Raw genomic sequence first — 18,907 nt, forward strand, 5'->3', positions numbered from 1 at the left:
AGCCTCCTTTATAAAGTGCTTTGAGATCTATGAAACAAAAGCACTATGAGTAGTAGAATCACACACCCCTTAGACACAGAGGATTAAACTGGGATGCTTCTTTCACTGGTCACATGCCAGATCAAGGGGTCTGTGGGTGCTGAATATTAGCTGTTTTTTCCTGGAGTCCTTACTGTGAATGCCACAGCATGTGGGAGGTGTGGGTCCTGCTGTGAAAATGCCCTCTATTATCTATTTACATGGAGGTGGATTAGGGACAATAAGGAGTAGATGTATACATTGAAGTGGTTTCTTCAAAGCAGCTGGAATTTGTCTGAAAAGCTGGACCTTTATGGTAGTAAGATTTTCTAGGGACAATGGATCTATATTTTTAACCATCCATTTGTAAGAACAGCCTGGAGGTTAGACTTCCTGGGTCAGAGTTTCATATTAGTTCAGCTTCTCTTCTATTACCAACATACACCAGACGACAAAGCTAACATGTTTAACGATTTTTTTGTCTCCGTCTTCCTAAATAGGGACCACGACAGCCACCTCCCTGCTGGGCCCCCCTCGGGCCCCGGGGGAGGCACACCTAGGCCAAGGGTTAGCGAGGATTTAGTTAGGGAGCTTCTTGAGGGGCTGGACGTTTTCAAGTCAGCCGGTCCGGATGATCTCCACCCTAGAGTTCTAAAGGAACTGGCCGAGGTCATTGCAAGTCCTCTGGCATGGCTTTATGAGCACTCATGGTGCTCTGAAGAGGTACCGGAGGACTGGAAGAGGGCCAGCGTGGTTCCCATCTTCAAAAAAGGGAGGAGGGATGACCCGGGAAACTATAGGCCAGTTAGTCTTACTTCGATCCTAGGCAAGCTGTTTGAGAAAATTATTCTGGTACACATCCAGGAGGGACCAGCAGGGGACTGCATGCTTAGGGGCAACCAGCACGGGTTCATCAGTGGCAGGTCCTGTCAGACCAACCTGGTGGCCTTTTACGATCAGATCACCAGATCATTAGATGCAGGGGTAGCAGTGGACATAGTCTTCCTGGACTTCCGGAAGGCTTTTGACACTGTCTCTCACCCTGTTCTCATTAAGAAACTGGGGGGCTGTGGTGTAGACACCCACACAGTCAAATGGGTCACCAACTGGCTGGAGGGCCGCACCCAGAGGGTGGTAGTGGATGGGTCCTTCTCAACCTGGAAGGACGTGGGCAGTGGGTTCCGCAGGGCTCGGTCCTCGGGCCCCCACTGTTCAACATCTTCATCAGTGATGTGCATGAGGGGGTAAAAAGCACCTTGTTCAAATTTGCTGATGACACTAAGATGTGGGGGGATGTGGGCACACTAGAAGGATGCAATAGGCTACAATCAGACCTAGACAGGATACAAGGGTGGGCGGACGACAATAGGATGGGTGTCAACACAGACAAGTGCAAGGTGATGCACCTGGGGAGGAACAACCGGCACCATACCTACAGGTTAGGGAACTCCCCTCTTGTCAGCACGGAGGCGGAAAAGGATCTTGGAGTCTTCACTGACTCCAAGATGAACATGGGCCGGCAGTGTGGGGAGGCAGTCAGGAAGGCCAGCCGCACCTTGGCGTGCATCCACAGATGCATCTCGAGCAGGTCCAAAGAGGTGATCCTCCCCCTCTATGCGGCACTGGTCAGGCCGCAGCTGGAGTACTGCGTCCAGTTCTGGGCGCCACACTTCAAGAAGGATGTGGTCAGCGTGGAGAGGGTCTAGAGGAGGGCCACTCGCATGATCAGGGGGCAGCAGGGCAGGCCCTACAGAGAGAGGCTACGGGACATGAACCTGTTCAGCCTCCACAAGAGAAGGCTGAGGGGGGATCTTGTGGCCTGTTATAAACTAGTCAGGGGGGACTAGCAGGCATTGGGGGAGTCACTGTTCCCCCGAGCACCGCCAGGAGTGACCAGGAATAATGGTCACAAGCTGGCAGAGGGTAGGTTTAGGTTAGATATCAGGAGGCTCTACTTCACGGTCAGGGCGGCTAGGGTCTGGAACCAGCTTCCAAGAGAAATGGTGCTGGCTTCTACCCTGGGAGTGTTTAAGAGGAGGTTAGATGCACATCTTGCTGGGGTTGTTTGACCCCAGTACTCTTTCCTGCCATGGCAGGGGGTCGGACTAGATGATCTGTTCAGGTCCCTTCTGACCCTAGAAACTATGAAACTATAAGTGAAAGGATTTAAAAAAGAATTAAAAAATCTACTTGATATGGTAGGTACATCTTGCTCTTTTGCAAATCTCCTTACATATATGGCCATATAGATTCAGACACAAATCAGTTGTGTTTGAAGTATAGTAAGGGCTGCCTTTTCAGAATGGCGCGAGTGTTGTGCAGATGATTGTTGCCTGTGCATTATTTTTATTGATTGAGAATGCACCACATATCTAGGGCTGAATAAATATTTAAAATTCAGATCCTGCCCAATGACCTTGTAATGTGGCTCAGATCAAAAAAATAATTCATTTATAAGTACTGATGTGCTTGTGTCTAGTTTGGATATGGAGGAAGACCAGCCAGCCAGGAGATCCCAATCTAAGGCAAAAGGTATAAAGAAAATATAGGTTAAAATTTACTTCTTTATGGTGCAGTTATTGTTGCCAAACCTTTGAAGATATAAATGAGCTGAAAGATTGTAAGAATCATGCCATGGATTGTGAAAGAGTAGCATAGGCCTATGCACATTAGATTTACACATGCACTTGCATTTAGTGATAAGTGGAGTGTTTAATCTGTGATGATCAAGAAACACATTTTGTGTACTTGTTTTAATTGCTCACTGTTGGATTTCAATTACAGATTTTATAAATGAACGTTATTAAGTGTATGTAAACACCACCTTCACTATTGAGGACGGATTTGAATGTAGCTACTTTGCCAGGTAGAACACTTCACATTTTAGACCATGTCAACCTGACATGTATAACAATAACGTAAATATTTAAGATCTGTTAAGCTGTTTTATATTACTCTCAGTTGTAATGTCTTCAAAACACTTCAGATTAACACAGATACTATTGGATGGACTTAAGGCAGGAATTTTTCTATTACAGCCAAACTATGGACAGAATTCTTGTCTGCAGTCTCTCAATTACAGGTCTCTTGTCTGCTGTCTAGATCTTGGCTATGAATGGTGCTTCCCCTGATGTCACTGGGGGGCACTAAGTGGGACTGATGTTCAGTTTAACACAAGATAATGTGAAGGGTGGTGTAATGGTCTAAAGATATTGTCAGTGTATATTAAGACTCTGGCTACCTTATCCTTTTCAGTAGAATCACCACCCTGGAGTACTTGTACCAAAAAGCTTGAATTTTGCTCTGAGCTAAAACTAATTCTATTGACAGCTTTTTATACTGTTATTTTTTAAATATTGGCATTGGAATAAGAAGTGTCCTGTGCATCACTTGTATGAGGAGGAAATATTTTGAGAGTCTACTCGCTAAAGCAAGAGTGACAAAACCAAGGTCAAGCTACTTGGGACTCGGTGCAGCTCCTATTGAAGTGTTTAGAAAGAATATTATTGACTTCACTGAGGAGTTGAATCAAGCTCTCAAAAGGCATTTTAGGATTCAAAAATGTAGAAAACAATAATATATTGGCAAGAGAAAGTAATGATAATAATGAAGAGGACAAAGGAGAAGGGAACTTCCTGCAAAGCTGTAGTTGCAAACTGATTTGGGGAGCCAGAATGCAGGAGCTGGAAGCGGAAGTGTGTTCTGTGATGCTGTATGACATCTCTGAAGAAGCAGTCTTCCTGTGAAGTAGATGTGAAGGTAGCAGAAGAGCCTGGTTTCAGCTTGGCAGCTCAATTCCGCTGTTGTTTCCTCTATTCTTGCTCTTGTCTCAGTGCTGTGTATTATCTTCTTTAACACCTTCTGTGCATCATTCCCTTTCTGCTCAAGAGAAACTGGAAGCTCAAGAGAAACTGGAAGGGAACCTTTTCCATTTTTTGTGAAGAAGGACCCTATCTCATCTCCTTGGGAACTCCCACTCACTTGGGCTTGATCATATTCCCAGTGATGCTTATGACAAAATCCCACTAGCTTTTTAATGGGAGGAAGTTCAGAATAAGGAAGTTTAGGATAATGGAAATCTGCTGGTTACAGACATAGTGGGCCAAATTTTCAGCTGGTGCAAATGATCATAACTCCATAGATTCCAGTTTGCACCAGCTAAGGATCCTCCATTCAAGATGATGTCTAGTCACCAGCGAGCTGAATAGCAAGGCACAGATACTGTGATTGTAGTCATCTTTTTGTGCCGTGTTTTGATTTCAGAGGATGCCCAGAAATGCATTTACTTTTATTGTTGGTTAAAAAAAAAGAGAAATCGTCCTGCTGGCCAAGTCTGCCTCATCCCAGGAGAGGGGCACAATCATGAGGCTACAGAATCGCTCCTTATTTGCTTTCCTCCCGTGCTTGTGGCTCTTACATTCTTGGCTGGCCATTGTCCCAGCTTCTACAGGAGGGGTGAGAGTGCCCTAGTTTAGCCTATTCAATAGCATAGTGGCTAGGGCACTTCCCTGGGAAGTGAGAAGTGTGTACTCAGATCCCCTTGGGCTGAGGAGGGTCTGGAACCCAGCCTTTCTACTGCCTAGGTGAGTGCTCTAACTGTGAGGCTATTGGGCAAAACATGGGTGGCGGGACTAGGCAATGTGGACCATAAGTAAATGGAAGCATATAATATTCACCCTGAATCAGATGCTCGAGCTCTTGGGTCTTCTAGGTGCCTCTTGCCCTTGTTAAGTCCCTTTGGAGAAACCTAGCTCTTCCCATTCTTTGTACAGAGCACTTAGGTGCCCAGATGTGGTTGTTTTGCTCCTCAGGGCTGCCTAAGTTTTCCTGTTAACCGCATAAGGATCCTGAATGCCTAACACTGGTCAAATCAGATTGTTTTCCTGGGCCAAGGGCCAAGGGACCTAGACCTTAGTCACTGGCATGCCTCACTATAGGTGTCTCTGAGACTGAAAAAGTTTGGGCCCGCAATCTCTCCTCTGAAAATCAGAGCCTCTCAAGGCATGTCAGACTGGGCATGCAAAACTGCAGGCACCCCAAATTTTTCCTTGCTTTTGAAATGTAGGCCACACTATTACATGTATAAGATATTGTACAGGAATCAAAGACCCAGTGTGAAGAAAGCTTTTGAGTAACACTGAGAAGGAATCATTAAATGTACTGCACGTGGGGGTGGTGTCAAACATAAAACTCAAGGGTAGAGCTAGTCAGGAATTTTTTGTGTAAGTGTGTTAATCAGAGAGCTGAAAAAAAAAAAGATTTTTGGCCAAAAAGTTAAAATATTTTCAGTTTTCATATCCCCTCTTGCCCCCAAAGTCTTGTCTTTTCAAGCAAAGCAGGCATTTTCCATGAAAATTTCTTTTAGCTGAATCCTATTTTCCATCAAAAAATAACTTTAACAGAAAATTCTGGTAGTTCAGCAGGAATTCTAACCAGCATAGTTTTGGCTGCAGGAACTTATGCAAACAGAGGTTTACCACTTTCTGCGTAGGTGTGCAAGCCCAAAATTTTGCTTTGAGTTTTGGGTGTGGAAAAGCTTCAAAAAGCCATCATTAGTCAAAACAGTCACATTATGGTGTGTGTGTCAAAGCTGTAAATCATTCCAATCTCACTTGAAGGGTTTGAATCTCATTAAGACTGTCAAAAAATCCTGTACTCCCAGATGGTAATGAAATCTGTAACCAGGCAAGTTTCATGTGAGCTGCTGGTTATTACTTAGGAAGCACTGCTCGTGTATTCAATTGTACAAGACACAATTTGAAGAGGGTCCTTCCCCAGCTTCCAATCCAAAATTGGGGTGTCCCTAATGAAAACTTGGCACATTGTTATATGAGACTCTTCTATTCATGCCATAGTCTTTGACAGACAGAGGTATTTTCAGATGATGGGGGAACTGAGCACAGCACTACGTAATGATCTGCACCATTAGTGTAGGGTTATCATTATTAGAGAACCCAAGAGGAGCTCAGAATTTGTTGGTACCACCACAAAGCCCGTCTTCCTAGCTAGATTTTTGAAGCATAAATGAGAGAACCTGTTTGGCTCTCTCTTTCCCATTAAAAGCTCAGGTGGCTTAGTGTTCCAGGCTAATGGGAAGGAAGAGAGGTGCGGCTGCACCTGCTAATGCTTTGGCTCAGTCCAGTGGCACACAGGCTCCTGTGAATTCCCCCTGAGCAGCAAGCTGTTAGAGGATGTAATGTGTCGCTCAGAGAAGCACTCCTGCTGTAACAACAAAGAGCCCTTTGATCCTTTCCATTTGGAGAATTTAAACAAGAAAGTGAAACTACGATAATACCAAGTTGGGCAGTAAAAAGAGAGGGGGGGAGTGAGGGCGCACCAAAGAGCTTATGGCTGCCATTGCAGAAGTAGCAAATGTTTTGACACTTAATTCTGCTTGGTGTCAATTCAAGATGTTCCAGGTTTAATACCAGAGATGCATTTGCCAAATGCTGTGCACAAACAGGTCATGTGATTTGGTGGTAATTCCTGAGCATTTTGAGAGATGCTGGCTGAAATTCACCCCCTTAAATTCCATTGATTTCAGTTACCCCAGTAATAAACCCTGGCCCACTTTACACAAGTGGATTCATTATAGAGGTATGCTGCTGGCCACTGTTGGGGCCCTGCTCAGTGAAGAAGCTTCAGTTGTATGCATTTCTCACCTTGATTTGTAATAGCAGTTGCAAAAATTTATAAAATGGAGATGCTCCATTGACGTCAGTGAAACTATGCCAATTTATACCAGCTGAGGCTCTGGGTCCTTTAGCGTAGCCAAGATTACTTTATCTTTACTTTGCCAGCAGTGTTTTATCACCTTTATAGAAGTATGAGCAATATATTAGCATTTTATATGGAATTTAGCTGGAATTTAGATCAGAATTTCACACAACAGTAGCTTATAAGAAATGTATTAAATATCTGACAGTTACTACATCTTCCTGTCTTCATTAGGGATGTGTAGAAAAAGAAGAAAAGCTCTGCAAATTAATGTCTCAGGAAAGAATTGACATCCTAGGAAAGGTTTTCTGATTTTTTTTTTCTCTCAGTTCTCAAAAGTAGCACAAGCTTTATATCATCACTACTGGACTGGAACTCTGTCTGCTGTCACCTCATCCACAAGGATGTGGGTCATGATCAATCATGCAAAGCACAGCAAGCTGGAAGCTTAACCTTCTATCTGGTTTAGGTTCCTGCAGATGGATGCATGTGTGCCAGGCAACCCATGCAATCAAGAAATGGCCTGCTATATATATATATATATATCTGCTTTGAGAGTGACAGAAAGAAGAAAAGCAGAACCACTAAGCAGTTATGCTTTTAGAGCTTTTTCCTTTAAAGTTTCATCTACCCACAGACTCCCCTGAAAGCTAATATACTTCATGTGGACAATATAGCAATAAGTTAGAGAGAAAATCAGATTGGTTCTAACCTGCACTGACTGATTGGGCATCCTTTAATGAGGGCTGCCCCTATTATATCTGGGTGTTACACTACCGCTTTAGCCTGTGGTGATGATGAGGCGCTTGCTTTATTGCAGCTTATGGATGTATATTGTCTTTTAAAGCTGAAACTTTTATTTGTGATAGAAACATTAGGTGGCCTCCTTACACCTGACATACCAAATGGGTAGATTATGTCTTTGTAGGATGGGACACTGAGGTTGCAACACTGAGCTTCCCTTCATTCCCACCCCAAATGAACAACTAGTCCACATCTATGATTTTCTGTGATAATTTTTATCTGTGTGAGTTAGGTGCTATTTGCTCCTGGTGTAATTTAGGAGGATGCAATACAGATGCTAGCATGATGGGACAATAATTACGCCTAAAATAGTTTGTTGCTCTTTTTAAGAGTTGAAATCAATAAAGCTGTTATTTAACTGCAGGTAGGAGCTGGCTGGAGAAGCACAGTTTGAGAGAATGTGTAATGAGAAAGAGCAGAGGTAGTTTCTTTAACTTTCGAATCACTATCAAATAATTCAGGAGATAATGCCGCACCTGTGTTATTTATGCGGAATGACTATTATGAAGGAAATAATAAAAGTAGAATGGGTCAAGGTTAGAAAAGAATGGGAGCAGCAAAACTTCTGTCCATTCTTGGGAACAGTAAGCTCAACCGCCCAAATACTACTGTTCCACAACTACTGTGCATAGCACATTTCACCTCAAATGATCCCACAGCCCTTTCTGGCCACATCCACAAAAGTGTTCATGTGCATTTTGTTGCACCTTAAAGGCTTTGTGGTGCTGCAGAATGCACCCTGTGCACAAGTTTTGGTTCTTTGCGCTGCATATTTGCAGTGCAGAACCAAATTTAGATACCAGGAGAACCCAGTATCAAAAAAAAAAAAAAGAATGCTGAAAAAAAGCAGGGTGGCACACATAGTGGCAGCATGCACCCGCTAAAACCAGAGCTTGGCTGGCCAAAGCTACACTCTGGCTGCCAGCTAGGTTCCACATGCCCAGGTTGTGGCCACTGGAGCCTGGGAGGTCCCCAGGATCCCAGGTGAGGCTGCTGGGGCCAGCCCAGGTGCTCGTTCCAGCCTCCCTTACCCTACCTGAGCGACTTGCCAGGTGCCAGAGCACACATGCAGCGGTGTTCCCCAGAGACAGCCAGCAAATATGTGCCACTACTAGTTGTCCTTGGGGAAATACCCATGCGCATTTGTCTGGACCTGCCCTCTGAGTTTTCTATGTACAGCACTGCTACAGCCATCTATGGGGTGTCAGCCAGTGCGCAGCACAGGAAAAGAGGGAGAAAAATAGGTTCCTAAACAAATATAAAAGGGATACATTTTAAAGACAGAACAATTAGAAAGGTGCATTTCTTCTAGTGGGAGTGACAGTTGGAGGGGATGCTGAATCTGAATGAACCCAACTTCAAATTGGGATCCATACTCATAATGGAGTTTCCCTTTCTAATTTCTATCTGTACTATATCTCACAAAGGTACTAGCCCAAGTTAAAATTTGCCTGTGTGCAGTGAGCTGGCACAAAACCTATGCATCACTTGCATCCTCTTTTGCAGACTTACATGGAGCTGACGTTTTGTGTAGACTTTGTGCTGGCTCCTGCCCTCAGGGCTGATTTGCCCCACCTCTGTATTGCAGTGCAGTGGCATCACACTGGGGACAGGGCTGTAGTGTCCTTTCTGATGCTTTCAAGGTTCCTGTTTATTTGAAACAAGATTTTCCAAAGTGTAAAATGTTAGTTAGAGCATGTCTGCTTTGCAAAGCACTGTCTGCCAGCCAAGTAGCTATAAAATTAACATATAGCTTGGCAGGGTCTCATCAGTGAAGTCTACTTGAATACTATGCAACTGAATATCAGTGGCATATGTTTGTACTAAGAATTCTTTGGAAAAAGAGGCAGCATGTTCAGGGAAAACAGTTTTTTTCCTCCTTCAAAAATGCCAGTTTTGTCTCCAATAATTAAACCTGTGTAGAGTCATTTCTCTTTCCCTTTCTTCTTCCGAGTCTTTCTAAAGGGAGTAGCTGTCATAAACAGAACATGTTTCAGGATGAAACAATGTATCAGGAAGCTCCAAAGGCATTTTTAGTTCAGGATTTGCTGTTATTTTTCAAGAGGTTTAAAGCTCAGATAGGTTGCAAGTTAGGAACATATTTCTAAGGATTATGCCACCTTCCCCATTCAGGCTTAGTTCTCACTTATTTCCGTGGGACTTATTTATAGTCAGATGCATGGTTAAGGGTCTTTCCTGAACTGCTGCTGTGTCAGTACATTTCTTAGGGGCCTGCCTGATGACTACCGAAGGAGATTCATTTGGGCTGTGCTGAAGTGTACAGCACTCTCAAGATAGGAAAATAAAGTTGAACTTCAGCACAGTAAAACTGAGGCCGAAATACTCTGCCCAGTGCCGTGTGCAGATAACTCTTCATGCTCATTCCAGGCAGAGGAGCCACTCTGCAGGTCTCATGGCAGCCTGGCCACAAGGCCGCTCTGCAGCCCTGTCTTTGTTCTTTGAAGGACAGAAGCTCCATGTGAGTGGAATTTATATACCTGCCTCCACATATCCTGGAGTGGCAGAAAACCTTGTGGAGTTAGGAACTAGGAAGGAGGAAAAGAATTATGTACTACCTTCATCTTTGTGCAAGGGAGCTGAATTATGTGTATGGAGCTGCCTGTACTTCTGTAGGTGATGGGATTGGCTCCTAAGAGAAGGCTTCATATTTTAACCCGAATAAGAGAGAGAGACAAGACTTGTTCACCAAGCTACCTAGATTCCTTCACGACTCCACACTCCATTCATTTTAATACTTTAATTTTATTAATTCTCCTGATAAATGAGGAGGAGGAGGATGGTATTTTGCTCAACTGAAAGATATTTAAGTCTACTTGAGCCAACATCCTCTTGTATTTACATTGAAATCAGTACAGCTCCAGCAGGGACAAATTTGGACCTATGATGTTAACATGCTCCCACTTGACAAGAAAAATATTCATATAGTTATGTAACATGGACCTCATCTTGAACCATGGATATCAATGAGAACTTTGCCATACATTTGAATGAGAACAGGATCAGGCTTTAAATGAGTGGCAACCACTGAAATCAAGATAACATTTATAAATTACGTTATTAGAAACCCCTAAAAGATGAATAGGGATTATTTTTCCCTGAGTAAATTATTTTAGAGATAAGTTACATGATGTAGAGAACCTTCTGTATAAATGATTTATATTCTATGGTTCCACTCTCAGGGCTTTATAAAAGATGCTATAAAATAATCTATTAAGTACTGTAAAATAATTTATGTCTTGTCGTTACAATTTGTCCTAGCACATGCAAGAATTATTTACTTGGAAGGAAGCAGTTTCTGTTCATTATCCATGAATTATCTTAAAATACTTGTAAATGTCATTTTTTCATATTAGCAAATGATTTAACTCTTCCTCTTCCAGGGCCAATTTATTCTCATGCACCTTGTTTGCTTCAAATTAGCCCTGAGCCTGCCCTGAAGCCACACCATCTCTTCCTACACTTCTTTGCTGCTCCTCAGACTCTACTGGCAGGACATAAGCACAGAAATTACCTTTAATAACAATAATAACAATGACAGCAGCAGCCCTGCTCCCCTACACATACATTCTCTTCTTTTTTAATTCCTGTCTCAACTACGGGCATGTTCTTGTTTTGCATAAGAAGGTGACATTGTAGTGCAAGCAGAACCGCCCTCATTGATAAGTTAAAAATGGCCAAAATTCTCAAATACTCTTGGCTACAAGATCATGGCTTGAATCCAGAACTTTTTTTGCAAATGCAGGAGATTGCTTGCTATCCCTCTAAATATGAGTTTGGCCAGTTCATTAGTGTCTGGTTTAGAGAGAGACTTAAAACTCAGGCATGTTATTGTTTACGAAGTCCACATTTACTGGTGATTAATTTTTTTTATCTTGTTTACTATTTTGAAAGATCTTTAAAAATATCCAGATCTAGGAAAATGCCAAGAGATTAGGATGAACGTTTAAGGTATGTCCAGATGAGTACAGATGTGCTCTATCTGGTGCTGCTGACATTCCCTGCATTGCTACTTTGCAGTGCGGAAGGTGTATTTGACCCCGGGAGATCCTAAAAGTGATTTTAGGCCAAGATTGGTTTGTTTTATTTTATAACATAACACAACAGCTGAAGACAGGTTCTTGAGTCCAAGTAAACGACACAGGCCAGTGTTTTTAAAATTCAGTACCTAAATCAATAGCCAGAGGAGCATTGAGAAGTCCCAGTGACTCTAGGGGCATCCTATGTGTCAGCAGCTCTTTGTGCCTCAAGCTGTCCACCTCTCTTAAAATGTGTTGCTCACAGCCATATGTGGATAGTTAAAGTTTTTATATCCCTTCATAGTGCTTTGGACTATCAAGCAAGATTTTCAAAAGTGAAGTGCCTGTAGGGATATATTCCCATGTTGCATTGACTCTGGTGGTTTAATGGGAGATGTATATGCAAGTCCTTAAGGAACTTCTGAAAATCCATGCAGACGCAATGCAAAGGCTAAGTATTATTTCTGTTTGCTGTATTTGGATTCTTACAAGAGACTATTTCAATGAAACTCCATATTTTATTAGAACAGACTTGAAATTCCATTATTGCTATTTTTCATGTGGGAGATGGTCAGTTAGCTGCCTAACTCCCATTGAGAGGTTCCCAACTGTGGTTTGTTCCCTAAAAAATTTCCCCTCAAAAACTGGAAGCTGGGTATGAGTATTAAAACAGACAATTTCATTTGAAGTTATTGTCTTTCAAATGACATTTCTTCTCCCACAGTTCTTGAACTGAAAGCAGGAGAGAACAGGACTGGATCCTGCAACTGCTCTCATCTGAAAAATGTGTATTTGGCAGATCATTTTACAACTCATTAAAATGAATTGTCTTTCTCTTTTGCAGCCCGATGGCACCAGCAAAGAGTGTGTTTTCATTGAAAAAGTTCTAGAAAACAACTACACAGCACTGATGTCTGCAAAATATTCGGGCTGGTACGTTGGATTCACCAAAAAGGGAAGGCCACGGAAAGGGCCCAAAACCCGGGAAAACCAGCAAGATGTACATTTTATGAAAAGGTACCCAAAGGGTCAAGTGGACATACAGAAACCTTTCAAGTACACGACAGTGACCAAGAGGACTAAGAGAATACGACCCACCAACCCCAGTTAAAAAATAGACAAAAACAGTGTCACAATAATAAACCACAAAAAACTGCACCAGAGGAATATTTTTACATTAAAAATAAGGAAGAAGCTCTATTTTTGTACATTGTGTTTAAAAAAATAATAAAAGTAAAAAAAAAAAAAAAAAAAGACTGATGGCAAACGCTGGGGAAAGCTGTTAGGATTTTATTGTGACTTGAAAAACAAAATGAACTGCTCTATTTAAATTGACTTCTTGTTGTTGATGACACTTAGGTGCTTATTTCTCTTTTGGAATGGACTTTTCAAGCAGATCCCCAGAGGAAAAAATAATAATTATTAAAAAATAAATAAATAGGATAAAACCAAAGAAAACCAAAGTTCTTTCCCAAAGTTACTGAAACCTTGACCCAGATCTCGCCAGTTTTGCAGTAATCTATTTATTGTCTGCTGCAAGCTGTTCCAAGACAAGATGGTGTGCGCCGCAGTGATTGAGTTTCCGTGGAGTTCTCAACGCATCGATCTTCTGTAACCTTTTTGACGACATAAGGTTTCACGGCTCTGTGATCCTGCATTATGCTCAGTTCTGGAGAATGCTGCTAAATACATTCAAGTGACTAAAAATGACCTAGTACACCAATGATAAGGGAATATTTTAAAACCAGCTATATTATATATATATTATATATATATAAGCTATTTATTTCACCTCTCTGTATATTGCAGTTCCATGAACCAAGTATTACTGCCTCAACAATTAAAAAATTATTTAAAACACATGTACATATTGCTGCTGTTCAGAATTTTTCCCCCACTGCCTCAGTCAATTAGTTATTGCTGTGAACTTTCATCTTTTTGTAATGGTGTCTGGGCACTTGCTTCTTACTGAAAACTTGATTTTCAGTCTTCCCTTGAGTCCAACAATCCCCCCTCAAGTCTTCCTCCTCCCCTGAAAGTAGAGTAGATTTGTCAGTGGTCTGGGAACCAGGAATGCCTGGAGTTTCTTCTACTACTGAAGCTTTGTCTGGAACAAGTGTTAAAGGAATGCTGCTTGCTCAGGTTGCTAACACAACCAACAATGCTTTGTAAAACTCTAGCCATGTGTATGGTAATTCTCACCTAGACTTTAACTTGACCAATCTAACATGCAAATGTACAACTTCCTTTTTCTTGGTTAGAGTTTTAGAAAGGATTCTTTGTGCTTACAACCTGGCATAATTTAACAAAACATTTTAAAATCCTAGTCTAGACAAGGATTTGGCCTCTGATAAGTCACTTACCCTTTCTGTGACTGAGTTTCCTCTCTGTAAAATGGGAATAACAATGATTATTTACCTAACTGGGGTTTCGTAAAGATGAGTAAGTTAATGGAACCTGTTAAACCTTGTGTATATGTTAAGTATTAATGGAAACAATTATCTATATAATACTGTATATTGACCTGTATACCGACAGTCAGGGTGGATGGAGAACAAAAAAGAAAAAGAAAGGTTCAAGCAAAATAATGGTTGACTTGGAACTTTGACTGAAATTCTAATCAATTTTGAGTGGGCCTTTTTTGCAATTAGGAGATTTCACTTGTTGTTTTCACTGTGCTGTTTAAATGCATCTCTGCACTTCCTGTTCCAGTCATGATCTGGAAATGCTGAGATGCATTCAGAAAGCTTATTCTTGCTAATCAAGAGAACAGCTTTCAAAAATATCTTGAGAAATCTTATTATTGTGAGAGTTCCAGACATGCTTTACATATTAGAGCAGTTTGGAACGTGTTCAGGTAATCATGCAAACTTTGGGATGCTTTCTGAACAGTATATCAGACCTTTCAAGTCCAAAGAAAATTAAGCAATGCTAAGCAATCTTACTTCTCTTTGCCTGCAGAAAAAACTGACAGCATCACAGGCGAAACTTTCCCTGAAAGCTGAGCATTTACAACAACTTGAAAAACAATTAATCAGCTGAAGACCACAACCAAGACCAGAACTCCATTGTGGTAGGGTAGTGTATGAGCAATGAGCAAGAAACATAACTCCTGTATCTCAAGAACTCACCATCTAAGTAAGCAAGGTGGAAAAAGAGTAGGAGGGGATGCAGAGTGGTGATTTGACTTGTCCAGGGCACCGTGGTACACCAGTGGCTGAACCAGGAATAGAACGCAGGGCTTCTGCTGCCCACTTGAATGCCCCTTCTACTGGTCTGGACTGCCTCCTCTGTTCTGCTCTCTGTTTTAGGAATCCCTGGGCTTATTAGCCAACCATTTGCTTATGTGTGAGGGGAGACCCTCATTAAAAGAAAAGAAATAAGTTGGGATTGCCCCTAATGGGAATTGGAGGTATGGGCTTCTGTACCACTGCCAGTCTTGCTCATTGATGCTTTCAGTGTGTGCAACTCTCTGTAGAGGCATGGGGGAACCCTTAGACAACTCCTTTCATACACCGTTCTAGCAACAGCAGTGACAGGACTTTTTCTGGGAAATGCAAAGCTTTGAAATGTAAATGAAAACTCATGCAATATTGCCAACCCCAAGTGTTCAAAAACATGATATTGACTTGCACAATCTTGAGATTGTATAAATAATATATTTTAAATTTTTGTTGGTGCTGAAGTTATTTGAGCTTACAGATTTAGTCTTCAAATCATGAGCACAATTTTTTTTTCATTTAGCGTGAAGTTGGTAGTCTTGTGCTTATCATAGGACTCCCAATGCTGGAGCTTTAAGAAAATCATCAGAAATCACAGGCTCATGGCAGTTGGTAGCACTGGACATCTGGCAGTAAGACCAAGGAGAGAAGTGTAACAGCCTTTTCTAGTCAGAGGCAGATCTAGAGGGGATGCAGTAGCATGGTCATACCCCCCTTTCTGACAATGCAGCAAGAGCAGCCTCCAGGGACTTTTTTAAATCAACAGAGAAAGCAAGAATTCCTTCCCTCCTTTACCCTCCATGGTCAGAGCACATCCCTTCCCTTGCCTGCCACTGTCATGATCCTTGCCATCTTGAGGGTGAGGGAGCTCGTATCCCATTCCAGCCAGGTTGCATAGGAATTGGGCTTAGTCTGGAACAGTGGCAGAAATGGTGGCAAGTGAATGGGTTCCCCTGACTTGCCTGGTAGCCCTGGGCATTCCTTGCCAGCACATGGAAAGGGAACTCACTTGCCAACCTGCTGCCACTGTCCCAGGATGAGCCCAGCACCTGTGCAGTCTAGCTGGAGTGGCTCTGGAGCTTCTCCTGTCCCTAGGACAGTAGGGACAGTGGCAGCGGCCGGTGGGGGAGGGGAGAAAATGGAGTGCTTCTGAACAGGGAGGAGAAGGGGGAAAATTCTTACTTGTTTTGGGGATTTAAAAAGTCCCTGACTGCCGTTTCCACAGTGCCGGCCACATCCCTGCAGTGCCAGTCACTGCTCCTGCACTTGGCTTTGTAAAATCCTGGATCCACTAATATAGGGCTATGAAGAGTAAAGCAAATATGAAAGCCAAGTATATATAGACACAGAACTGGAGCCAAGTCAGGGAGCTGTTAGGATTCCATTAGTCTACCACCCACCCATGTTGAGGGGGCGGGCAGGGGGGGAGTGGATTCCTTTCTGACACCAATAGTAGCATGTACCTGTGGATTAGTGGAGGTGATGGTGAGGATCCTTTTGGATTTGTCGACAGTTATAAATTGTGGGGCCCTGTGTTCTGGGGAAGTCCAGCAGCATGGTGGTGGTGGTGGTGGTGGACAGTGCAAGCAATTTGCAGAGACTGATTTCTTCAAGGGCGTGGGAATGATACTCAGAGTTTTTTCCTTGATACTTGGCCATGTCATCCTCATTGCAGTTTCACTGGCAGAAGGCTGGGGCAAAAATGGGGGAGTTGACTTCCTTTGTTCTCAAGAAGAAAAATGAGGATGGGAGAAGATAAGGGCTGGTTTTCTGCCAGAGGAGAGGCCCAGAGCCTGGGAGGAGCTTCACCCTGTTTTTGAGCCTAATGATGAGGTCTGGAGGAAGCCTTTGTACAAGGGGAAGAGGAGTTGTAGCCCACAGCACCGACCTCACCACTTCAGCTAATGGGGTGAGTGCTTAATATTATAGAAGTAGTAGGCTGTTATTTTCTTGTGCGCTCCAGCCATTAGTGGAAGGGCTGATACATGGTTTGCCATTGGTTTCAGCTTTGCCAGGTTAGGCTTGCTAGCTGGAACTGAATCTGGAGTCCTGGGGCATATCTACACATGCATTAGTGCGCCTTTTCTAAGGTGCATTAAGTTTAGTACCTCCAGTATGAGGTACTAAATGTGCATTAGGCTGCCCTAATTCACAGTAGTGCATTTGCACAGTTTTTAAGTGATCCTTAATGAGCAGTAGACTGTTTTACTGTGCATTAGTGTAATGTCATTTTTTTATGTGATGCTTTAATGCACAGTAAAATAGTCTACTGTGCATTAAAGTCTATGTGTCGATGTATCCCTGGCTTATGTTTCTGGCTGGAGGATGATAGCGTGGTCTAGCATTTAGGGCAGGAAACTGAGTTAAGATTCCTGGGAGCTATGTGTTAAACATGGTTGTGCTCATTAATATGTATGTTTGAAAGGTGATTAGGCAGAAGCACTTTTGCTTTTCAGACACTGGAGCCATACACTTAAAATAATCCTATGGAGAATCAGTGTGGCTAAGTGGATGCACATTTGGGCTGCTCTCTTGAAGTCATCAGCTCTATTCCTAGCTCTGCCAAAGTGACCTTGGATGGGCTCTCAAATCCATGGTAACCTTCTTTGTAGACAGGAAGGAATAATAGTGACCAGTTTATTACATTAGAATCACAGGTTTTGATCAATAAAAATGTTCATGAAGGGCACAAGATTATTAACATCATCCAATGAAACAAAGGAGAGACAATTCAGTGTCTTGGTTTCCAGTACAGAGTATGTCCCTGTAGGGCAAAAACTAGTCATTCTGTTGGCAGGGAAAAAGACATCCAGAAAATTGGCAGTGGTGGGTACTGAGGACTGCTGGATATTTTTTTTTTAAATCTGACCAGTGGACAACAGCTCCACTTAATTAGCTTGGCATACTTGTTCTAAGGAGCAATTCTGCAGGAGACACCTGTGTCACTGCTTGTCAGGTTCCCCTGTATGATCTATGACAAACAATTTCCTTCTGGGTTAGTTTACAAACAGTTTTCAAAAACTTGATTAAAATGTTTTCTTTTCCTGTTGGTCTGAAGATTACAGACTGGGCAAAAGTTTGTACTTTATCTATCTTCCCTTCAAGAATTCTTCAGCCTCCTTGCTTGTGAGCTGAGGTTTATATGGACTGTTAATTTTAGATTTACTTTGTAAATGTAAGCTGTTAATGAGTATTTACTATGGTGACAGTAAACTCAAGAGCAAAGGCTAATAGTGGCCTGAAATAATCAATGGCAGTCATACGCATGGAGTTTGGTTGGGAACATTTTAAACATACACATTAACTAATTAATAGTATATCAGTGCTTTCTCAAATGATACTGCTGTATCAGTAGCAACATTGTCCTTTCCAAAAATGGACAAGGACATTCAGTGAGGGAATGTAGTGGTGTTGTGCATTATGTGAGAGGCAAGGGTATTTTGTGGGGTTATTTCTTCTACTGGATCTATTGCATGATTGGGAGACATTTTAGACAGGCTTTCAAATGCAGAGTACTCTGCTTCAGGTCTGAACATTGTGTGATACACCATTGTGCGTTGTGTCCATTTTGTCATGAACCCAGCAAGTAACTCATGATGCTGTAGTATTTCCTGCCTCAGGCAGCGGGGTTGGACTAGATGACTTGCAAAATATGTAAGTCCTTGTCAGGGTACACACTCTGAGCTGTGGATAACAGCTCCACTGAATTAGCTGTTCATCTCTAAACTCTGGTTAAGAACTTTGTGGCTGGTCTAAGCCAAGCCCACAAATCCCAACAGCCCAAAGCTTCTTGAGGAGTTTGGATCTTTAGTTCAGATTTAAACTGTGTAGTTTTGACATTATTTCTTGCATTTTGAAGACTGTAAGAGAGTAAGACATGTAGGTCAGCAAATTTCCCACTCCTTGGCTGCTATCTAGGTTGGTGAAATCGAAGCCTCAGATGCTGCCTTAAACTATTATGTAGTTGACACTAATGTTGCGCCTATTGCCAGAGGAATCAGTTTGATATCATCATTTCTAAAGATACTGGTATTGGCAAAGGTAAGTGAGGTGAGCCACCCACAACAATATTATCACATCCTGCTTTATGCCTCTCTCTCCTGGCTATTG

The 18,907-nt window shown here is 42.3% G+C and overlaps 1 protein-coding gene across 3 annotated transcripts in view; it reads left to right on the top strand.

Annotated features, from left to right (window-relative positions):
- The window catches only part of FGF18 (fibroblast growth factor 18), a 119,248-nt gene extending 104,031 nt beyond the window's left edge, over window positions 1–15,217 (top strand). Inside the window, exons 5-6 of one of the 3 annotated variants that reach the window (XM_090065342.1) lie at window positions 12,421–12,593; window positions 14,538–15,217. In XM_090065342.1, the coding sequence (XP_089921468.1) occupies window positions 12,421–12,593; window positions 14,538–14,547 (183 nt within the window). In that variant the 3' untranslated portion in view covers window positions 14,548–15,217. The other 2 variants (XM_090065340.1, XM_090065339.1) reach the window with 2 other exon arrangements.
- Window positions 15,218–18,907: the final 3,690 nt, after the last annotated feature.

The sequence above is a fragment of the Crocodylus siamensis genome, chromosome 10 (assembly GCF_052110815.1).
Source record: "Crocodylus siamensis isolate JL-2025a chromosome 10, ASM5211081v1, whole genome shotgun sequence".
Taxonomy (NCBI): domain Eukaryota; kingdom Metazoa; phylum Chordata; order Crocodylia; family Crocodylidae; genus Crocodylus; species Crocodylus siamensis.